The following is a 23,798-nucleotide window of genomic DNA, read 5'->3' on the forward strand; positions in this document are numbered from 1 at the left end:
TAATATTAAAATTTTCATTATACAAATAGTCAGAAATGCAAAGCCGGGGGTGGCAGCACATGCTTTTAATCCCAGCACATGGGAGGCAGAGGCAGATGGATCTCTGTGAATTTGAGGCCAGCCTGGTCTAGTTCCAGGATAGCCAAGGACAACTAAGGCTATACAAGGAAACCCTGTCTTAACTTTCCCCCCCCCACCCCACCCCCCCAAAAAAAAGAAAGAAAAGCAGCACAAAAAGGGGAGATATAAAACACTGGAGCAGTATAAAACACTAGGCCCAGGAGCTTGCACATCCTAAGAACATTCAGCCACCAAGCTCCACCACCAGCCCAGCACTAAACGTGTTAAACCAGACAACTCAAGGAACACACACTTAGGAAAATCCAAAGTTGTCTACAGATGAATAATAATTAAGGTAACTGTAATTTTAAGATTTACTAGATCCTTTTAAAGACATAAGTTTTTAATAAAATTAGAGGTCTTAATTATCATTCCAGAAGAAACAAAAGCTTGCAGCAAATAAACACCACACGTCCAACAACAAAAAACGTGCATTGTGGGAAAGCAATAAATCGTTACCTCCTCCTTACTTAACTGCAATGATGTGTGTGATTCATTCCACTTAATGATGTTGGGAATTGCAAAATTGAAGTAAAGAGAGTATGATTATCCTTCTAGTTTCACAGTAACAAAACGAAAAGACATTTTGAAGTTACAGATTTTTTGGAAATTCCTCTTATAAAGAAAAATAAATTGTCAGGATCTATTTAAACATAGTATTTGTTAGTATTCAAGCACCTGTACTGGCCTGTCCTTGGAGTTCTGACAGGATCTGCCCTCAGCTGCAGGCACTAACCACCACCTGTACCTATTCACTGTATTCCCTTTTAAAAAGGCACTGCCCTCCTCCTGTCCTCCTCCTCTCTCTCTCTCAGTGTGTCCATCCCGCCCGCCCCCCTTCTTTTTCCTGCTGCTCCTGTCTCCTGAGGCCAGTCTCGCCCCTTCCCCTTTTCCCTTTCAATGATCCCTTTCCCTAATAAAAATCCCTCTTTCGCTTACACACTGCTTTCCTTCAATTACAACATCAACTTTAAGTTACACTGTGATAATTTTCTTACAGACGTGCACATGTGAACAGAAGGAAAAACTAACTAAAAAAAGATACACAAATGAAAGGGGGATATCATCTTAAAAAACTAACAGTGGGTAACATTTAAGGATAGGACTATGTTTTCAGTTACCATTTCTATAGTTCATAGTAAGCTATGACCAACATTTAGGAAAATGGATTGGCTCACAATTGTTTGAACTGAACTGTGTTCTATAGTATCCCACCATGTTGAGCCTCACTTGCTACCACCACATTTGAGGCAATAATTATTTGAATATGAGATTAAACAATGAAAGATGCCAAGAACTCTTACCGATTTTTCAGGGTCTTGTACATCAGGACACATATTTGAAAGACGTAAATCTTTTTCTCTAAACAAAATTAAGATTTCATAAATTGAAAAATTGTAAACACAGTCATCAATGAAGCAGATATGCACAAAAAGTCTATATACTACATCTCCAAATACAAATAATTTATGATGAAGCTTTACAATCCTAAAATCAAATTTCATCAGAGTTCTCATTACATGTCAAATGCCTTAAAATACATATCTCAAAATGAATACTGGAAGCACTTCAAAGACAAAGTGGTTTACACAGAATAAAAAACAAACAAAATATTTTATGAAGAAAATTAAAATCTCTTTTAAAGCACCTGTATATTTTCACACCAATAAGGCTGGAGATTTGGCTCAGCAATTCAGAGCCCTTCCTGTTGTTACAGAGGACCTGGGTTCAAGTTCTCAGCATCCACATGCCAGCTCACAACCACCTATAACTTCAGTCTTAAGGATTCAGACATCCTCTTCTGACCTCCAAGTGAACCAGGCACACACACAGTGTACATACATACACACTTACATGCAGACAAAGCACTCATACACATAACATAAAAATAAATCTTTAAAGAAAAAAAATCTCAGTAGAACGTATGCTTAACTCAAGGCTCCAGGTTTGAGGGCCAACACTACAAAATATATATATATTTTTTTAAGATAATAGCAGATATTAAGATATTAGCTTCTTCTTGGAGGTGAGGGAAGGATAAGAAGATAGCTCTCCAACTCTTTAGAACCAAGATTTTTATTCATAGCCTTAATGCTGCACAGATAATTTAAGAAAATTGAGAAGGTAACAGATAGTCAGGAGGCTTAAAAGCCAATAGTTACATCTCTGAAACTGCCAGGAAAAAAATGAAAAAAAAAAAAAAAGCTAAGAGTTAGATAGAACATAAACACTGTGATTTGCTACATTTTGTACTGCATGAGTGTATGCTTACCATTTCTTGTTTTCAAAGATAAACAATCTTGTTAGTATATGAACAGAGGTACAGTTATGTGATCTGCAATCAAGTTACATCAGGAAAAACTGCCATTCATTCTTGACATCACATCACTGTACACAGTGTGCTCTGCTAACTGCAAACCTTTCATTACCGTTTCTTTTTCCTCTGCTGCTCAGCCATCTGTTCCAGGAGCTCTTGCCTATACTGCTCTTTCCTTTGCCGAATAAGTTCTCGATCTTCGCCTCCTAGATAAGAAAAAGAGTCAAGACACTTAACAACTAAAGCGCAAGCTTAGGAAATTCAGTACTTAATTTTGTCATAGTAATAATTAAGAAAAAGAGAGGAAAATCACAAAAATACACCAATTATTTTCATAATTTGAGTTCTTATTTTTGAGGCCAAACATAACATGTATTAATAATTCCTGAGCCTCTGATAACAGAAGACTCTATTCCCAGTCCCTTACATGGTGGTTTGGATGAGAAATGTTCCTCCATAGTCCTGGGCATTTGAGCACTTGGTCTAAGTTGGTGATACTGTTTGGAGAGGCTTAGGAGGTATGGCCTTACCAGAAGAAATACGTCACCAGGGTGGGCTCTGAGAGCTTATCTGCCTTACTTCCAGTTTGCTCTCTCTACTCCATGCTTGTAGTTCAAGTGTAAACTCTCAACTTTCTACTCGTGCTTTGCCTCCTGTCACCCGCTTCCATCCTCTCCCCACCATAATGGATTCTAACTGTCTGGCATTATAAGCCCAAACAAACTCTTCTAAATGCTCCCTTGATCACAGGGTTTCATCACAGAAACAGAAAAGTAACTAAACACCTTAATAGCTTCCATAAATGTCTTAAGTTTGACAAGTATCCATCCAAAAGTTGAGACAGGCCCCACTGGTTTCTTCTAATCGTCCCAACAACTGCCTAGTATGAAGGCCCTTCAGATCACACATACATGATTAAAAAGCAGAAGAAATAAGAGGGTTAAAATAGCTCGTATTCCTATAAACATAATGAAGAGGAAAATGAAAAATACTACAAAAAAAAAAAGAAAACCACACAAGGAGTCCTTCTACATAGAAGGTAAAATGCCTCAAAGAAGGCCACTCTTGACTACTACAGTGAGAAAAAAGCTCCATCATCTACAAAATTATGACTTTTTAGAAACTCATTAAAAAGCTAAGGTTGTCAATGACTAGAACTGAACATCAAGGAATAAAGCAGTAATCCGTGCAGAGATGGGAACCCAAGCATCATAACATAGCCGACTATGGGAAAGAGGCAACCACCAAACAGCATGTAAAAGAAAGCAGCTACATCTTCAACAGAGTTTAAGGCCAGTTTGTGTATTACAGTAGTTAGATTCTCTCCATAAGACTGGCAAAACCGGAAAAATAAAATCACTAAGGTCAATCAGGCTGATTTAACTAAGAATTATAAACCATTATGATCAGCAATTATACCATACACAATCTTAAGTATATACTATACTTTCTAAGCCATGAGAAGATTATTTATGTAGACATCGTGGCTCACGCCTGTGATCTCAGTCAATCTCAGGTTGATGTTCAACCCGGACTATGGTGAGGGTTTGTTGTTGTTGTTGTTTTTGGTTTGGTTTATTGTTGTTGGTTTTGGGGGGGGGGGTTGTTTTTGTTTTTGTTTTTGTTTTGAGAGAGGGTTTCTCTGTATAGCTTTGGAGCCTGTCCTGAACTCACGCTGTAGACCATGCTGGCCTTGAACTCACAGAGATCCACCTGCTTCTGCCTCCCAAGTGCTGGGATTAAAGGGATGTGCCACCACTGCCCAACCTAAGGGTTTTTTTTGTTTTTTTTTTAATAGTGTCTCGGAAAAAAAAAAAAAAGAAAAAGAAAAAGAAAAAACAACAACAACAAAAAACCTTGCCCATATGTACTAGCACACACTGATAATTTCAGCACTTAGAGAAATTAGACAGGGCTGTAATTCACTGTCAACCTGAACTACAAACAAGTTCTAATCCAACCTAGGGTATTCCATGAGATATGGTCTCAAATATTCTAAAGAAAAGAGTATGTTTAAAATCTCTTAGGAAATCCAACAAACTTGAAATAGTAAAGATTACATGAATTATGCTACCAGACTATAGAGGCATTACAAGGATGTACACAGCACTTGGTGTAACTCTTAGTTGTGGACACAAGGGCTCTTCAGTCAACCCCTAGCACTGAGATACAGATAGGCAGTAACAAGAATACAAAACAGAAGGAAACCCTCCAGTTTCCTAATTTAAATATATACTTCTAAATAATTCACAGTTCTAAATGTCACAGTACACTATCATTTCCCTCCAAGCAGTTAACAAATGCCCAGTGGTTCTCAACCTTCCTAATACTGTGACCCTTTAATACAGTTCCTCATGTTGTCATGACCCCAACCATAAAATTATTTCACTGCTACTTCATAACTGTAACTTTGCTACTATCATAAACTGTAATGTTAATATCTGATATGTAACCCTTGGGGAATCAGAACCCACGGGTTGAGAACCACTGGTCTATGCAGTCGTAGCTGTCCTGGAGCTCACTATGTGTGTCAGGCTGGCCCTAAATGAACAGAGATCTGCCTGCCTCTTCACCAAAGTGCTGAGATTAAAGGTGTGCACCACCACATCCAGCTTTGTTTTGGTTTTTTAATAAAGTAAAAGTCCTAAATGAAATATTTGAAGGAAAATAAATTTTAGTACAACTGAAGTTAAAGTATTTTAATGACTGGCAAAGCCTAAAAATGAAATGTGCTACCTTTAGAGAGAATTAAGATCCCTGTATATACAAACATCCTCAGGGACACACACAAATAATCAAATGTAAGATGGACCACTGGTTTAAATGATTCAATTATTTATTCCAAACACTAGTTTATGATGTCATTCAGTTCCTGACTGCATCCTGGTAAACTCATTAATCTTCTTATTGACAAAATTATTATTTTCAGTCATCTCTCAGCTTACTCGTTTCTCCTATTTTTACCATTTGTTACAAATACATCATAATTACATGCCTTTACTCTGATTTAACAGATAAAATTGGTCAAATCTTATAGGCATCAAGAACTAGGTTTCTGTGAATATACCATCTTTCTTGCAATAGTCATTTCCAGGAAATAAGAGTCTGAAAATACCGTATCTATGTCTCAAAGCCAAAATTTAAATCATTGACTACTTTTAAGTTGGATGAACCTAAAACACTATTCAATTTGCTCTTGTACCTTACTACAACCAAATTTTAGCTATGTTTTCAAAGTGCCCATTCAAAGAATAACTTCTTTGTATAACAAAGCAATAATCAAAAAACAGGGTTCACCACACCATTTATGAAATGAAATAAAGACAAGCATAATATAGCAAACCAAAAAGATTATATTCAGTAATGACCTTGACCTCTGATTTAAAAAAAAAAAATAGAAAATTTGGATCATCATCATGATTTGGGAAAAAAACTTTTTCAGATGCTACATAGAAAGAATAAGTGTGGCAGTTTTAATATGAATGGCTCCCACAGCCTTATATATTTGAATGCTTAGTCCCTAAGGAGTGGAATTCTTTGATAGGATTAGAAGAATTATGAGGCATGGCCTTGTTGGAGGAAGTATGTCACTGGGGATGGGCTTTCAGGATTCAAAAGCCCATGTCAGTCCTAGTCTCTCTGTCTCTGTCTCCTTCTCTGTGTGTCTCTGTGTCTTTATCTCCTTTATGTCTTACTCTCTTTTGCTGTCTCTCTGTGTCTCTGTGTTTGTCTCTGTCTCTGTCCTCTCTGTCTCTGTCTCTCTCTCACTCACTCACTCACATACACATAATAGAACAGTGACTAAAGCAATAAGGGTGGGGGAAAGGAATATTCAAAGAAAGTGAACTAAATTACAAGACAATCTCACCCTATCTTAAGAAACAATCAAAGAATCAAGGGTCACATAAAACACAGAATAAAAAGAAACATCAATAGCACAACAAAGTCCTAGTTAAAAAAAATTAGAACCTTATTACTCAAACTGATTTCATTTATCATCTATAAACCATGGAGTTCATTAAGTTATATAGCCTTTAAAGTATCGACAGTTCTATACAATGCATACTTAACATGGTACCCAGCATTAAGCCTCAATAAACTGTCTGCTGTCATTCGTAAGGACATTTAATTCAACACTCTGTAAATGACTAATCACTGGAAGTGTTGTACATACCAAAAAGCATCCCCGCAAAGGGACTACAAGCACCACAATCAGCAGATCTGGGTGGTTGGTTATCTTGAACACTAAAGCAATATGAGAGAACAAATATTAATATCCAGGTGATTTTAAGAAATCAAAATACAAAATAAAGGCCTGGAATGGCACACCTCAATGCCATCACTTGGGGGGATGGGGCTGAGGCTAAAGGACTGTGTGTTTGAGGCCAGCCTAGGATACATAGAAAGATTCAAGCACATATAAAAAACCCTTGTCTCAAAGAATAAAAAACAATTAGGAGTTGAGATGACTCAATGAGTAAAGTACGTGAAAAGCACTGAGGACTGGCTTAACCCTCAGCACACACAGAAGTGCCTGTCTATAATCCCACAGCTGGGGAGGTGACAACGGGACCCCTATGGTTTGCTGGAGCCATGCTAGCTCCAGGTTCAGTGAAAGTCCTGTCACACAGTGGAATATGATTGAGGAATACAGACTTTCACCTCTGGCCTCCACAAACACATGCACCCTCGAATAAAAAAATAAAGTATGCTATGAATTATCCTTTCTTTCAAGGTGTCAGTTAAAACTATGGTACTTTATTTCTTTATACCAAGGGACCCCAATATATATAACTTTTCTTCAGCCTGTTTCACTGGGTCAATAGATTTGAAAACCTTTTTATATGGAATCACCCAGTAAGACTGGGTTTTTGTGAGAGAGAGAGAGAGAGAGAGAGAGAGAGAGAGAGAGAGAGAGAGAGAGTGTGTGTGTGTGTGTGTGTGTGTGTGTGTGTGTTAACTATATTCCCAGTTAGGAAAGATTATGCCTTTGGAAAAAAAGAAATTTTTTTTTGGAAAAAAAATCTTAAAGAATTTTTAAAAACTAAAATTTCTTGAAAAAGGGGAACAAACAAAAAAGTCAGACCCTCAAAGAAAATTGAATTGGAACAAACAGCAAGTTCTCTTACTGCCAAGGGTAATTTATACTTTGTATATCTTCTAAGACACTGTTACCTTCATTATATTATATATTAGAACCATTTACTCTGTTTTCCTTATGAGCATATACCAATTGTACAAATTTCCCTGTTTCACTTATATTTTCATATATGCTTATAATGTGGTTTGATCACATTCAGTTCCCCATCACCCTCTTATGCTCCTGCCCCACACTTCACTGATCTTTCCTGCCTCTCTCTCATGCACCCCAGGCTGGCGTTGAACTCCTCTAAAGCCTGAACTTCTAGTCCTCCACCTTCTTCTTAATTAGTGCTGGGATGACGGGTGTGATCCACCTGTAATAACTGCAGTGTGTAAATCCCCACACTGTTAATACTGTAATGAGGATTAAATCCTGGGCTTTGTTCATGATGGCCAAGCACTCTACCAACTGAGCCACGTCCTCAGACCCAATGTGGTTTTGCTTTATATTTTCACATTTTTAAATTTTCTGTTTGTTTAGCATACATGTGGCATGGTTTAAGTGTGGAGGTCAGTACAACATTGGGGTTCTCTCCTACATAATGTGGATTCCAAGAATCAACTCAGGTCATCAGGCCTGGTGGCAAGCACCTTCATCTACTGAGGCAGCTAACTGGTCCATGAGGTTTCTTTTAGGTTTCGTTTTTTAAGAACAGAACCAGTCATTTTTATGTACAAAACAGAAAACCATGCACATGCACACACAAATATATAAAGTTATTAACTTTCAATATAAACTTCAATGCTAATTTTATAAAGTAAGCATTAAAGCTACTCTACCAATAAGCAAATAAATAAATAAATAAAGTTAAAACTCCCACTGCAGGGATATTTTCAATTCAATTTTAGTACCAGAACTTTATGTGTATGTGCTTGTTGCAGGATGAGATCCCTCTAGCACTGGAAATACAGGCACTTGTGAGCCACCAGATGTGGTACTGGAATTCAAACTTGAGTCAACCTCTTAATCACTGAGCCATCTCTCCATCCACAATTCCAAGACATTTCAAATTCATCAGAACACCATTAAGTTATGTTCATTTCTCTTTCATTATTTCAAACTAATTTATATACTTATCGTTCCAACTTAAATATATGTGCTGCCGAAGGGAGCACTATACACTTACCCTGAAAGCCCTGCCAAGCTTTACTAAAATTAAGTAAGTAAATAAATAAATAAATAAAGTTCTTGAAAAGAATGTTGTAGGGCCTAGGGATGAAGGGATGTAGTTTGGTGATGAAGTGCTTGCCTCACTCAATGATTTATGTTCAATTCCCAGAATAGACACAAAGACAAGAAAAGAAGGAGAGGAGGGAACAGATAGAATGCTGAAAGAAAGTTATCTTAAATATTCACCCCTAATACTTCCTCACCTTTTTTCCCAATCAATTCCTGTCACTAGTAAAGGATGGCTGTTAATATGCTATGCTTTTACTACTTTTTCCTTAAGCCAGTTTTAGTCAGGTGCTGTTTCAGGGAGTGTAGACTCAAGGACAAAATTGCTGTCACGTACCTTGTATTTCCAGCAGATGAAATCTGGTTGTTTGACTGCTCTGTGACAGCAGACTCATTCTCCACAGGAGGCACACACACTTGTCTGTTTCCAAGTGTCCTTAAAAACACATTAGCTTATAGAGCACATCCCACACACTGTGGGTCTTCTTATCTCTCTAGGGCTTTAACATCCGATGTGTTAGCACTAAAGTTAAGAAAGACTATTCTGACAGTTACTGTAAACACATCCTAAAGTTAACCAAATCAAGTCTACCTCAAGTATGATTTGCTTGTCAACAAGATGTAGTGAGAGTTTATATTCAAGTTTGTTGTTGTTTTTATGTACAACAACACACTGGGAAACTAATGCTACAACCCCAGTCCCTAATACTTTTTTTTTAACTGAGATTATTATAAAATACTTCGATATAACTTCTAGAATATTTTATTTCAGTTATTTAAATATTTATTCGTGTGTGTGTGTGTGTGTGTGTGTGTGTGTATACACCCTCATGTGTGCACACAAGCCATGTCTTTGCTAAGGCCTGAGGGGGTCAGAGGGTGTCAGATCGACCAGAACTAGTGAAAGTCATTCAACTTGGGTGCTAGGAATTGAACTCAAGCCCTCTGGAAGAGCAACAAGTGCTCTTAGCTTTTGAGCCATCTCTCCAGCTATGTATGTATGTATGTATGTATGTATGTATGTATCATTAGGTTTTAACACAGGAATTACAGGTCACCTTCTGTAAGTCAAACCTATTCTGGGCATTGAGTAGACACAGTCCCTGTACACACTAAAATTTAGAGGCAGAACTAAAGGTATTTTTTATTTAAGACATATACATTCTAGGAATTATTTCACTATAAATAAAACTGAGGTTCTTAACTTAAAAACAGACACAATAAACTCCATGAAAGAATGTTAACAAAAGCTAAACAGAAATATTATTTTAAAGACAGCCTGATGCAGAATAGATCTGAGGAATCTTCATTTTACATTTAGAATTTATTTTCTTTTTTAAAAAGCAAAAAAGTGAGTATTTTTTCAACTATCTTTTTTTTCCATTTGGCAAACACTGATTTGTTTTTATGAAATATAATTCCTCATGCCAGAGAAATCAGCATAACTTTTTACATGAAAATTAGCATTCATGAAAAACCAGCATTTTAAAAGTCATATTTCTTTATGCAGCTGTTAACACATTATATTTTCCTTCTGAAAAAGACAAAAAGAAATATGGCTGAGGAATATGATACAATATTTAACGGAGTTGATGCTGAGATTAACAGGACTGTCCAAGTGCAGCTGTAAAAGAAAAGAATTCTACAAAGATGCAGCCTGTTACAGACTTCACTTATTTCCAACACAAAACCATGATTGGAGTTATCTGAGGGGGTGGGGGGTGTCCAAACACTGTGACTTTGCCACCAAAACAGGAATTGCTTCCATTTTTTTTTACCCATATCTAACACAGTACCCCACATGCCATTTTGACGTCTACTTCAATTTCACTTTTTATAACAGCTAGCTTTTGCAGGACGTTGGTGGCGCATGCCATCAATCTCAGCACTCAGGAGGCAGAGGCAGGCAAGTCTCTGTGAGTTAGAGGTCAGCCTGGTTTACAGAGTGAGTTCCAGGACAGCCAGGACTACACAGAGAAACCCTGTCTCAAAAAAAACAAAACAAAACAAAACACAGCTATGTTTGTTTAAACTGAATCACAGATGCTCAGATCTCTTTTAAACTAACACAATCTAGTGTCATCCCATTTAAAGCAAATTCCAGTTTTTAATGAACAATGTTCTTGATATTTAGTTATACTGCATCTATATAACAGACATATGCAGAAAGTCTAACAGCAGGCTTGAGACTTCCTACACCAAGAAGGGGCTGCTTATGTAGGTAGCCCTTGGTTGTCTCCTAACAATACAGGTTTTAAGAAGTTCCCACCAGGCTAAGAACTAATGAGTGCTTCACTGTTTCTAAACTATCTGCACAAACAATATAGGTTATAAAGAAATGCGTGCTTTCCTATAGGAAGTCTGTAATGTTAGCTTATGCAAGGAAGGGGCATCCATACAACCTGCCCTCAAAAACCACAGGCACTGAATTCAGTGCTGGAGAAATGAAGTCTCCTCACCTACTTCAGAAGGCAGAAGCGCTTCTCTCTGCTTCTGTCCATGAACCTTTTTTTCCCTTTGGTGTGCTTCCTGTCTATCCTACAGCTACAGTAACTCACAGCTGTCAGCTGGTGTGCTATGTGCCTGCAATTCCAGCAATTCCAGCACTCAGGAGGCTGAGGCAAGAAAAAAAACTACCACATGTTTGAGGCCTGCCAGGGCCTAGGAAAACGTCATCTCAATAAAATTAAAATCGACTCACAGCTGTGCGTACAATCTACACAAAGACCTGTGACTCATCCTAAAGAATCACCAGGACCTAACATGACACACGAAAATAAATTCACTGATGGTACAAGGAGGTACCTACATCAGTAAAAATAAATAAATAAACATACAGAGAAATTGAAATTTGCCATTTTTAAAGCATAACTTTGGGTCCCAGAATTAAAAGCCACTAAGAAAGATAGATTTGTTCTAAAACTTACCAAAGAACTACAGCGTCCTGCATTTTCAACTAACTTGTTTAAAAATACCATATTTAGCCGGGCGTTGGTGGCACAAGCCTTTAATTCCAGCACTTGGGAAGCAGAGGCAGGTGTATCTCTGTGAGTTCGAGGCCAGCCTGGTCTCCAAAGCGAGTGCCAGGATAGGCTACAAAGCTACACAGAGAAACCCTGTCTCAGAAAAAAAAAGAAAAGAAAAAAAAAAAAGAAAAACAAAAACAAAAAAGAAAAAATACTATTTCTATCTTAAGTGTATTGAGATTGTAACAGCTAGAGCCATGTACCTACACAAAAATATCGTTCATGGGCTCTTCAGCACATACATATCATAAAAGCAAGCACCATATTATTTTCAAACCATACTAAATTAACAAAATTTTACAAATATTTATGTTTAAGATAAAGGCTGTTGCTAATACGTAAAACTACAAAGCTTTCCCAGTGAACAGATCATACAAAATATGTTCTGAAGTATACCTTCTAGTAAGAAAAAACAAAACTCATTCACAAGATTTTAAAAGTCACCTGTCACTTACAATTACAATAAAATAAATTACAGAAATATTTAAGAGCTCTGGGTAGGGGAAATACACATTTCACTAAAAAGAATTGCAAAATCATAAGGCATCCTGTTCAATTTTGTGACTGATACAATTGTGCTTACCATTTAAATACAGGAAAAAAGTGCTATTCGAAAGTTACTAAGACCAAAAAAAAAAAAAAAAAAAGCATGAAATTTATATAAAGCCATGAAACCAACTTGTAGTTTAGTCAACCTTTTATTCTTCCTGAATCTGGAAGTGAAAATTCAATAGCCATCAATAGCCATACTGAATCATACACTCTTCATACACTCTTTTCTGCTGGGAAGCTAATGAGATAAAGGAGGCTGTGGCTTGTTCCTTCTTCTCTCTGATCTTTCAGCATTTTCCTCCATATCTGACCCTGGGTTTTTATTATTTAGATCAATTAAGAACTCTATTTGCATAGAACCTTATCAGATGGCTAACAGTGGCCTGAAACTCCAGCTCCAGGAGATCTGAAACCCTCTGGCCTCCACCAGCAACTGCAAGCACATGGTGCACATAAACTTAGATCGGAACACACACATTCTTAAAATGTTTTTAAAGTAAATGAATTTTTTTTTTTTTTTGACACAGGGTTTCTCTGTGTAGTCCTTGCTGTCCTGGAACTCACTCTGCAGACCAGACTGGCCTGGAACTCACAGAGATGTACCTGCCTCTGCCTCCGGGATGCTGGGATTAAAGGTGTACCACCTTTATGTACCACCACCTAGCAAATGAATTTTTTTAAAAATTGCTAAAATGACTTTTCTGAAGAAAAAGTAAAGGCACTAAGGGAGAAGCAAACACCAATAGATAACTTGTAATTAGGCACTTTTCATTTATGTCTTACACATTAAATCTAGAAGAACATACTACACTAAGTAGGCACTTATGGTTTATACAGATTCCAGCTTGAGAGAAGTATTATTTCAGAATTTTATTGAATGTCTATTAATTATTAGTATGCAACTAGCAAGATTTAAACAGAATGGAAATTCTAACCCCATCAGTCACACAGAAACCACACACAGCATTCCAATACTGAAACCTTGCTTAACTCATTAATATCAAAGTAAAATACTAAGAGATACTGTGCTAACTTCCACAGCTCAATTAATAAGTAATAAAGACTAGCACAGGCTACAGTTTAAGAATCTATAATTCAAAGTATCATAAAAAAATCTATTTACACTCAATTTTTGAGCTCCTAAACATCACCTTTCCTTATTAGTATATATACATAACGACACACAAACACAAAGTACAAACTGTTAGTCCCAGGGAGAAACACTTTGTCAATTATTTAAGAACACTGATCAATTCATGGTATATAATAAACAACCCTTCCTGGAGAGTTTTCACTGCCCCACCTTTAAGATAAGAAAAAATACATCAGGTAGGTTAAGAAGTTCTATGATAATTAGAAATGAACTCATAGCAAAATTATAAAAACAAGACATCACTATAAAAGTAGAATCATTCAAAATTTTAAGAAGTGAGGAATAAGGAAATTGTAGAAGTTAACAAATAGGGTTATTTCTTTTACTAACAACTACACCATTAAATATGAGTTATATTTTGATTATACTAATTAAATTGAATGATTAATATGAATTCTTTTTTCAAAGAGAAAGAAAGGATGGATATAACCCTAGTTTCCTCAAGAAACATTGAAAAACAGCATAATGAACAGAGATATGATAGCTGCCACATTAACAAAATGTAAGTAACACATGACTGAAATAGTGTTCAGAATTGAGATTGTGAGTAAGAATTCAATCTTATGTAAAATAATCTCAAAATATTATTTAAGGAAGTTGACAAGAGAAAGGTCATTTCATTTATGACATACATAATAATGCAGTCCACAAGTGATTGAAATGGAATTAATTGATTTGTTAGTTCATATGAGAAAAATAAAACATCAACTGTCCTAAATTTCTTAAAATTCCAAACTTCAAGTTTTTGTTTTCACTACATTCAGGAGGTAAATTCATAAAGAGAAAATAAAGGTTCTACAAAGTTCTCAGGTACAGTGATGACACCATCAAAATTCAAGGTGTACCTGGAATTCCAAAACTGAAAGGTATTTTAATTAATGTTAAATATAAGCATTTTCAAATATAAGATACTATAGGATATGGAGCATTTTCTGAACTCCAATTAGATTAGGCCCATATAAAAAACTATAGTAAGCAATTCACATTTCTCATTCTTCCAGATACTAAATTTTGAATTCAAATTACCTAAATTAAGATACAGACTAAAGACAGAGAATTAATTAAAGCTTTTTGTTGTTATCAGTAATTAAAATACTGACTATGCATTATTACCCCTGAGAATATTTTCCAAAATACTAAAAACTTAAATGTTTAGACAATTAAACAAAACAGGTCCCATAATATACATGTAATCCTTCAAGTTAGCAGGTCAATGACAAATATAGGCACTGTGACAGTTCTATCTCTAATAGTTAGGAAAACATACAACAAGTTAAATATTAAGGTAAATGTCAACAAAGACTTATTGTTGAATTATAAACAATATCACAAAATCAAAATCAATCATTCAAAGAAAGTAAAAAAACATTTGAAAATCTGAGAAAAGTTTATACCACTTGCATTACATAAGCCCAATAATAGTCTTTAAAATACATTGATAAAGATATTTAAGGCTTACAAACATTGAAGGCACAAATTGTCTTTCATCCATGTTAAAATGTCCCTTTTCCCTACATTTTAACATCTGAAATTAGGATGGCTATCAACATGACTTTAAGTGGGTTTTATCCCTAATAGTTGTCTGGGAAACTATGACCCAAGACAACCAGAGTCCTCAACCCTTGGACTTTCTCTGGATGGTACTGGCAACCAGAATCCAGGCTTCAAATCTCAATGTCTGCTTTAGGCTTCCCACTCACATACAAGATTTGGGGGCGTTTTTTGATTGTTTTTATTTGGGTTTTTGTTGTTGTTTACTCCCCTACTTGGTCATGGTTGAGACAAGAAATTCCCTTTATGAGAATATTTCCACTCACTTTTAAATTAAGGGTATACACTTTCCACCTTCTAGCTTTACCTTGGGGTCCTCATTTTGACAGTATGGCTGAATTAATCAAATATGGTAAATCAAGTAAAACTGCTTTTATAAAGCTAACAACAATATTAAGAAAATAACAATAAAAAGGAAGATGTAAATACCTGTCACGTGGATATACTCTCAGAAGTTTTCTATCAAAGTCACTTTCAAACCTAAACCTCTCATCCATCTCTTCATTTGTGGCAGGATCCCAGTCAGATCTACAGTGCTGTCTGTCAAGCACAGGCTCCTCATTAACCCTTCCACCTCTTCGCTCCCGAGCACCAGTCTCAGTGGCAAAGCTTCGTTTTGTACCAGAAACGCCAACTTCTTCATTTGTCTGTCTAAGAAGTCTTCTATTCACCAATTCAATTTCATCATCTAGTTGTTGGTATCTGCCCTCCTCTCGCCGTCTTTGTTTGAGAAGCTCTTCATATGTTGGTGCCTTGGAATGTGTGTATGAAGTCTGTATTTGTGGAGGTAGGTCAGATTTACCTTGACTAATAGGGTTTTTATTTATTTGACTCTTTGGCTGTTAAATTAAAAAAGAAAAAAAAGCTTAATGAGATATTATATAAAAGATAATTAAAGTCTTTATACTAAGTCTTTATTACATAAAAGTCCAATAACTATCCTTAAAAATACACTGATATATATCTCAACTTTGATATTTCATCAAAAAAAATCCATTAAAGTATTTTTTTGGAAAAAAGCTTCAAGGAATTATTTTGCAGTAAATTTTATTATATATCAAGACAAGCAATAGTAAAATGGGCAAATGGCTGTGAAAACCTAACAACTAAATAAATGCAAATTCTTAGCCTTAGACATAATAGACATATTTTAATATTGCATAGTACTTCAAATTTAATTCTTCCTCAACATAAAGAATTCTTCCTTCAAACTAAATTCTTCCTCAACAAGATAAGCTTTGCTGGGTGGTAGTGGCACACACCTTTAATCCTAGCACTTAGGCAGCAGAAGCAGGTAAATCTTTTTTGAGTTTGAGGCCAGCCTGGTCTATAGGGTAAGTTCTAGGACAGCCAGAGCTACATAGAGAGTCCCTATCTTGAAAAAAAAAAAAAACTTAAGTTATGATACTTGAGCTGACAATGCGCCCCAAAAACCACATAAAATCTAACAAAAACTTTGGTACCAGGCATGAGATACCTTCTTTGGGGGTGTTGTTTAGGGGAGTCCAAGAGACTTTCAAAACATTGTAAGCTATGGCTATTGCTCTTTGTTGTCTCCCAGAGGTTGAAGGTAAGAACCTATTGCTGAAGATACCATGCAAAAGCTTTCATGGTACCAAACAGTGACATGCAGGCAGCCAAGAGAAGGAAACAACCAACAGTCCTACTGTGCTGGACAGTTTTATGTCAACCTGACAGAAGCTAAAGTCATCTCAGAGGAGGAAATCTCAATTAAGGAAATGCCTACATAAGATCCAGATGCAGGCAAGCCTGTAAGACATTTTTTTAATTAGTGATTGATGGGGAAGGACCAGCCCATTGTGGGTATTACCATCCTTGGGCTGGTAGTCATGTGCTCTATAAGAAGGCAAGCTAAGCAAGCCTTGGAGAGCAAGCCAGTAAGCAGCACCCCTCCATGGTCTCTGCATCAGCTCCTGCCTCCAGGTTCCTGCACTGCTTGAGTTCCTGTCCTCACTGCATTTAATAATGTACTGTGATGTGGAAGTGTAAAGGAAATAAATCCTTCTATCCCAACTTGCTTTTGATCAGGGTGTTTCATCAGAGCAATAGTAACCCTAACTAAGCCACCTACAAAGCTGTGATGGCTATGACCCACAACAATGACCAACATAGCAGAAATGTGGTGCTTACATCTTGAGACTAACCAATAGATGTCTAATTGGTCTTAAGGCCCACTCACCAAGAAGGAAACTGTGGCTGGTACTAGAAACTTAAGACAACTACCCAGGGCTGCTGAGGTCAGAGGATCTCAGAGGAGAGCCTACTATCACCACTTTACTGAACCAGCATATTTCCTTCAGATCCTAAATCCTTATCTGTACACTCATAACTAAATGTGACTCTCACCCTCATCTAAGAAGCTTCTCTTTGAAGCAGATGGAAACTGTTATAGGAAAAAAACCACACTGGTCAAAATGCAGAGAACAACTGGCAGCTCGGATGACTCAGCCCAGAGGCTACATCTAATACACAATTCTACACCCACGGACAGAAAGATTATAAAAGCCAAAGAAACACGAAATCAGAGGTGAGATTGTGGCTCCTAGAAATGACAGGGGAACTACACCCATGATACTTCAACAATATAGCTGCCCAAACATGACCTACACAATGACAATACCAAGAGACATTCTAAGACAGATAGGGGAAACCGCAAAGGGCCCTATCCCTAGACAAAGAACTACAGACAACTAATGACAGCTGAGGGAGACATAATTACTCTTCCCCTAGAATGAACCCCCAATTGGCTATCCAACACCAAGTGGTCTGCCCTGAAATCATATACACACAAACAACATTAAATAGACTCAACATATTATATTTACATATTTATGCATTGTACATATATGTAACAATAACAATTAAAGACAATGAGACCATGAATTTGAGGAGTAAGAGAGCCATATTAAAGAATTGAAAGGAGAGGGGAGATGGGAAATTATATACTTACATTTTTAACAATGATCATTTAAAAATAAAATTATAAAAAGAACTCCCTTCATCACTCAATTATTCTAGTCCTAGTAAGTCTTGATATGACTATATACACATACATACATACATACATACATACATACATACATACATACATACATACACGCACCACCCAGAAACTAAGGACGGTGGCACAAACATGAAATCCCAGCAGCCCACTCACGCATATGATATTAAAGATCACTTTATAAATGTAAAACATACCTCAATATTCTTTTCCACTTGTCTGATCTTTTCTATGGCTTCTTCCTTACCCCTGAGAAATTGATTATATTCTTTGTTGCGCTCAAGTTTCAACCTTTCCTTAAAAAGGAAATTGAAAGACAATGATAACTTCAACTTCAGGAAAACAGGCTGTTAATCTCAAACCAGAATCACACAAATCAGAGCTCTTAGCCTAGACAGGCTTTACTACTGACTTCAAGGACAAGAAGCCACAGAAAGGAAGAGGACTGATTAGCATGGCAGCTCTTCAAGTCTCCTTGCCTTATGCAAATATACATGAATATATGCTTTTTGATCCATTAACACATGACATCACTAACAGAATGGAATTACTTCTGCTCTAAAATATTTTGATTCCTTTTGCCCCAGTGCTTCTCAGTGACATATCCATCTTGCAATTCCCCAAACCACTACCAAAATGCTTGATACTAACCATTTTATTCCCTAAGTTAAAGAACTCCTAAACAACAACAACAAAAAAATTACATATACATTAAAATACTATAGCGGAACTGTTGTTGAGATGCAAATATATTGCATTAGTATTTTCTTAAATCCTAATATAGTCAATGTCACTGAAACAACACTTTCTTTTTTTTAATCATTTTATTTGAATTAGAAACAAGATTGATTTACATGACAATCCTAGTTCCCTTCTCCCTTCCTTCCTCCCCTACCACCCCCCCCAACTAAAACCCTACCTATCACATATCCTTTCTTCTAATCTACACCTGACTCCTAACTTTTCTGCTCCTTCATGACCTCTGCATCCTTCCCTCTTCTTCCCTTGAAACGACACTTTCTAAAAGAGTACTTAAAGGGCTGGAGAGTTGGCTCAGAGGTTAAGAGCACTGACTGTTCTTCCAGAGGTCCTGAGTTCAATTCCCAGAAACCACATGGTGGCTCACAACCATCTGTAATGAGATCTGGGGCCCTCTTCTTGCGTGAAGGCAGAACACTGTATACATAATAAATAAATAAATAAATAAATAAATAAATAAAATCTTTTTAAAAAGTAAGAATTTGTATTAGTGGAAAGATAGAAACACACAGATAGCCCAGCAACACTATCTTCTCACATCTACTCATGTCACTGATAACTATCACACAGCACAAACTTTGTGGCTCACATACCAATGTTGAAAAATAAACTAAATTTTTAATTAAGTAAATAAATACAGCAAAACAATCAACACAATAAAGAAATCCATCACACTATATCATTAATGTTTAAAAAAAAAGTTTTCAAATGACTCAAATGACTATTCAAATAGAAATTCCACAGACTTTTTTAAAAGAAAGATTATAGTCAATTAGGGAGAAATGGCATAACTAGAAAGATATTCTCTCATGACTTTGAAGCCCCAGGGAACTCTACTCCTACCCACATACCTTGGCAGATAATCGCTCGTCGATAGGAAGAGAAACTCCCAGAGTAGATGGGTCTGTTTCACCCGGAGATAGAAAATTTTTCTGTGTGTATACACATTAAAACTATGTTAGCTAATTGCTCTGGTACATTTCAAAGTGTCTTTAGGGTATATATTCTAAACTGCTACATAATGCACAGCAGAGGTTGCAATGGGGATGAAGTCAGACATTGTCTAGAAAGCACACCGAAAGTGACTGAAAAGAATCCCTTCAAATCAACTTCGGGAAGGAGAGGCTCAAGCTTTAACTCAGATGGCAGCACAAATACATCATTATAATGATGAAATGGGTCAATTTTTTCCAATTTATATTCCTCTAGTGTAGATGGAGGTTCTTCACTATTTTAACTTCCTCACCGGTATCTTTATGAATAGCTGCAATGTTTGTTTTGTTGTTTGCTGTAGTTACCTAAGCCAATATATGCACAAAATCCCAAAGAGTAAACTGTGAATGCTGTTGCTATGTGTCCCTCCACTCATGTCCACTGGGCACTGGCGTAGCATCAGTGAGCATTTTTGAGTATCACCCTGGGCAGCTACGGACCTAAAGCTCAAACTTCTACAACTAATAGCCACTATTACAAGGCAAAAGAACAAAAACAGAAATGAAAAGGGGGATATAACAATGGACACTGAGGAAATCCAGAGAATCTTCAGGCCATACTTTGAAAACCTGTACTCCACAAAATTCAAAAATTTAAAGGAAAAGGACAATTTTCTGGATAGATATCACTTACAAAAATTAAATCAAGAACAGATAAGCAATTTAAATAGACCTATAACCCCTAATGAAATAGAAGCAGTCATCAAAAGTCTCCCAACCAGGGCCAGATGGTTTCAATACACAATTCTACGAGAAATCCAAAGGAGAGTTAATACCAGTACTCCTCAAACTGTTCCAAACAATAGAAGCAGAAGGGTCATTACCAAACAATTACCTTGGTATCCAAGCCACACAAAGACACACAATATAGACCAATAACCCTCATGAACATTGATGCAAAAATACTCAATAAAATACTGGCAAATCGAATCTAAAAACACATCAGAAAAATCATCCACCATGATCAAGTAGGCTTCATCCCAGGGATGCAGGGATGGTTCAACATATGAAAATCTATTAATGTAATCCACCATATAAACAAACTGCAAAAGAAAAAGCACATGATCATCTCATTAGATGCTGAAAAAAGGCCTTAACAAAATCCAATACCCCTTGAGATTAACAGGAACATACCTAAACATAATAAAGGCAATATACAGCAAACCAACAGCCAACATCAAACTATGTAGAGAAACTCAACTCAATTCCTCTAAAATTAGGAACAAGACAAGACTGTCCACTGCCTCCATATCTCCTCAATATTGTACTTGAAGTTCTAGCTAGAGCAATTAGACAACAAACACGAGATCAAGTGGCTACAAACAGGAAAGGAGGAAGTCAAACTTTCACTATTTGTAGATGATATGATAGTTTACATAAGTGACCCAAAGAACTCTACCAGGGAACTCCCACAGCTGATAAACATCTTCAGCAAAGTAGTAGGACACAAGACTAACTCAAAAAAATTAGTAGCCCTACTATATACAGATGATAAATGGGCTGAGAAAGAAATCAGAGAAACATCACCCTTTACAATAGCTACAAACAACAAATAAAATATCTTGGGGTAACACTAACCAAACAAGTGAAAGACCTGTATAAGAAGAACTTTGAGTCTTTAAAGAAAGAAATTAAAGAAGATACCAGGAAATGGAAAGATCTCCCATGCACTTGGATAGGTAGGATCAACATAGTAAAACTGGCAATCTTGCCAAAAGCAATTTACAGATTCAATGCAATCCCCATCAAAATCCCAACACAATTCTTCGCAGACCTTAAAGGAACAATACTCAACTTTATATGGAAAAACAAAAGAACCAGGATAGCCAAAACAACTGAAGGCATCACCATCCCTGACTTTAAGCTCTACTATAGAGCTATAGTAATGAAAACAGCTTGGTACTGGCACAAAAACAGACAGGTAGACCAATGGAATCGAATTGAAGACCCTGATATTAAGCCACACATGTACGAACACCTTATTTTTGACAAAGAAGCTAAAACTATACAATGGAAAAAAGAAAGCAACTTCAACAAATGTTGCTGGCTTAACTGGATGTGGACATGTAGAAGACTGCAGATAGATCCATATCTATAGCCATGCACCAAACTTAAGTCCAAATGGATCAAAGACCTCAACATAAACCCAGCCACACTGAATCTCTTAGAAGAGAAAGTGGGAGGTACCCTTAAGTAAATTGGTACAGGAGATCACTTCATGAACAATAACTCCACTAGCACAGACACTGAGATCGACAATTAATAAATGGGACCTCCTGAAACTGAGAAGCTTCTGTAAGACAAACGACATAGTCAACAAGACAAAACGGCAGCCCACAGAATGGGAAAAGATCTTCACCAATCCCACATCTGACAGTGGGCTGATTTCCAAAATACACAAAGAACTCAAAAAGCTAGTCACCAAAACACCAAGCAATTCAATTAAAAAGTGGGATTCATAACTAAATAGAGAATTCTCAATAGAGGAATCTAAAATGGCTGAGAGACACTTGAGAAAGAGTTCAACATCCTTAGCCATCAGGGAAATGCAAATCAAAACAACTCTGAGATACCATCTTACACTGGCCAGAATGGCTAAAATCAAAAACACCAATGACAGTCTGTCCTGGAGAGGATGTGGAGAAAGGGGAACACTTCTCCATTGCTGGTGGGAGTGCAAACCTGTGTGGCCACTTTGGAAATCAGTATGGCGGTTTCTCAGGAAAATGGGAATTAGTCTACCTCATGATCCAGCAATTCCACTCTTGTGCATATACCCAAAGGATGCACTTTCATACAATAAGGACATATGTTCAACTATGTTCACAGCAGAGTTGTTTGTAATAGCCAGAACCTGGAAGCAACCTAGATGCCCCTCAACTGAAGAATGGATGGAGAAAATGTGGTACATTTACACAATGGAGTACTACTCAGCAGAAAAACAATGAAATCGTGAAATTCGCAGGCAAATGGATGGAACTGGAAGAAACCATCCTGAGTGAGGTAACCCAGTCACAGAAAGACAAGCATGGTATGTACTCTCTCATATATGGATATTAGACATTGAGCAAAGGACTACCAGCCTACAATCTACACCAGAGAAACTATGAAACAAGGAGGACCCTAAGAGAGACATACATGGCCCCCTGAAGAAGGGGAAAAGGACAAGAACTCCTGAGCAAATTGGGAGCATGGGAGAGGGCAGGGAGGAAAAGAGAAGGGGAGAAGAGGAGGGGGAGGAGAACAAGAGGAATCAGGAAGACTGAGACAAGGGAGAAATAGAGGAGAGCAAGAAGAGAGATATCTTAATAGAGGGAGCCAGTATAGATTTAAAGAGAAATCTGGCAAGAGGGAAATGTTCAAAGATCCACAAAGATAACCCCAACTAAGAATCTAGGCAGTACTGGAGAGGCTGCCTTTGATGCCCTTCTCCTATAATGAGATTGATGACTACCTTAATTGCCATCCTAGAGCCTTCATCCAGTAGCTGATGGAAGCAGAAGCAGGCACCCACTGCTAAGCACTAAGCCATACTCCTGGAATCCAGTTGTAATCAGGAAGGAGGGATAAGCAAAGGAGTCAAGACCATGCTGGAAAAACCTACAGAACCAACTGACCTGACCTAATGATAGCACATGGACCCCAGTCATAAAGCTGGGGAACCAGCACTGGACTGAACCAAACCCTCTGAATGTGGGTGCCAGTTAGGAGGCCCAGGCAGTCGATAGGACCAACAGTGGAACCAGTATTTATCCCTAGTTCACAAATAGACTTTGGGAGCCCATTCCCTATGGAGGGAAACTATTTAAGCCCAGATACAGGGAGGAGGGCCTAGGCCCTCCTCCAAATGATGTGACAGGCTTTGATGATTCCCCCATGGAAGGCCTCGCCATCCTTGGGGAGCAGGTAGGGGTGGGTTGGGGGTTTGTTAGGGAGCATAGGAGGATGGGAGGGAGAGGGAACAGGGAGGACTGATATGTAAAATGA

At 37.2% G+C, this 23,798-nt stretch overlaps 1 protein-coding gene across 13 annotated transcripts in view; it reads right to left on the reverse strand.

The window, feature by feature from the left end:
• LOC100751044 (centrosome and spindle pole associated protein 1) overlaps positions 1-23,798 on the reverse strand; it is a 99,227-nt gene that overhangs the window by 40,242 nt on the left and 35,187 nt on the right. For 9 of the 13 annotated variants that reach the window (XM_035440013.1, XM_035440016.1, XM_027398857.2 and 6 more), the window contains 7 exons: positions 19,671-19,751; positions 18,258-18,356; positions 15,468-15,877; positions 9,094-9,192; positions 6,612-6,682; positions 2,550-2,643; positions 1,425-1,482 (listed from right to left, as the gene is read on the reverse strand). In XM_035440013.1, the coding sequence (XP_035295904.1) occupies positions 1,425-1,482; positions 2,550-2,643; positions 6,612-6,682; positions 9,094-9,192; positions 15,468-15,877; positions 18,258-18,356; positions 19,671-19,751 (912 nt within the window). The remainder of the gene's footprint in view (positions 1-1,424; positions 1,483-2,549; positions 2,644-6,611; positions 6,683-9,093; positions 9,193-15,467; positions 15,878-18,257; positions 18,357-19,670; positions 19,752-23,798) is intronic. The other 4 variants (XM_027398859.2, XM_035440018.1, XM_035440020.1 and 1 more) reach the window with 2 other exon arrangements.

The sequence above is a fragment of the Cricetulus griseus genome, chromosome 2, assembly GCF_003668045.3.
Source record: "Cricetulus griseus strain 17A/GY chromosome 2, alternate assembly CriGri-PICRH-1.0, whole genome shotgun sequence".
NCBI classification, from domain to species: Eukaryota; Metazoa; Chordata; class Mammalia; order Rodentia; family Cricetidae; genus Cricetulus; species Cricetulus griseus.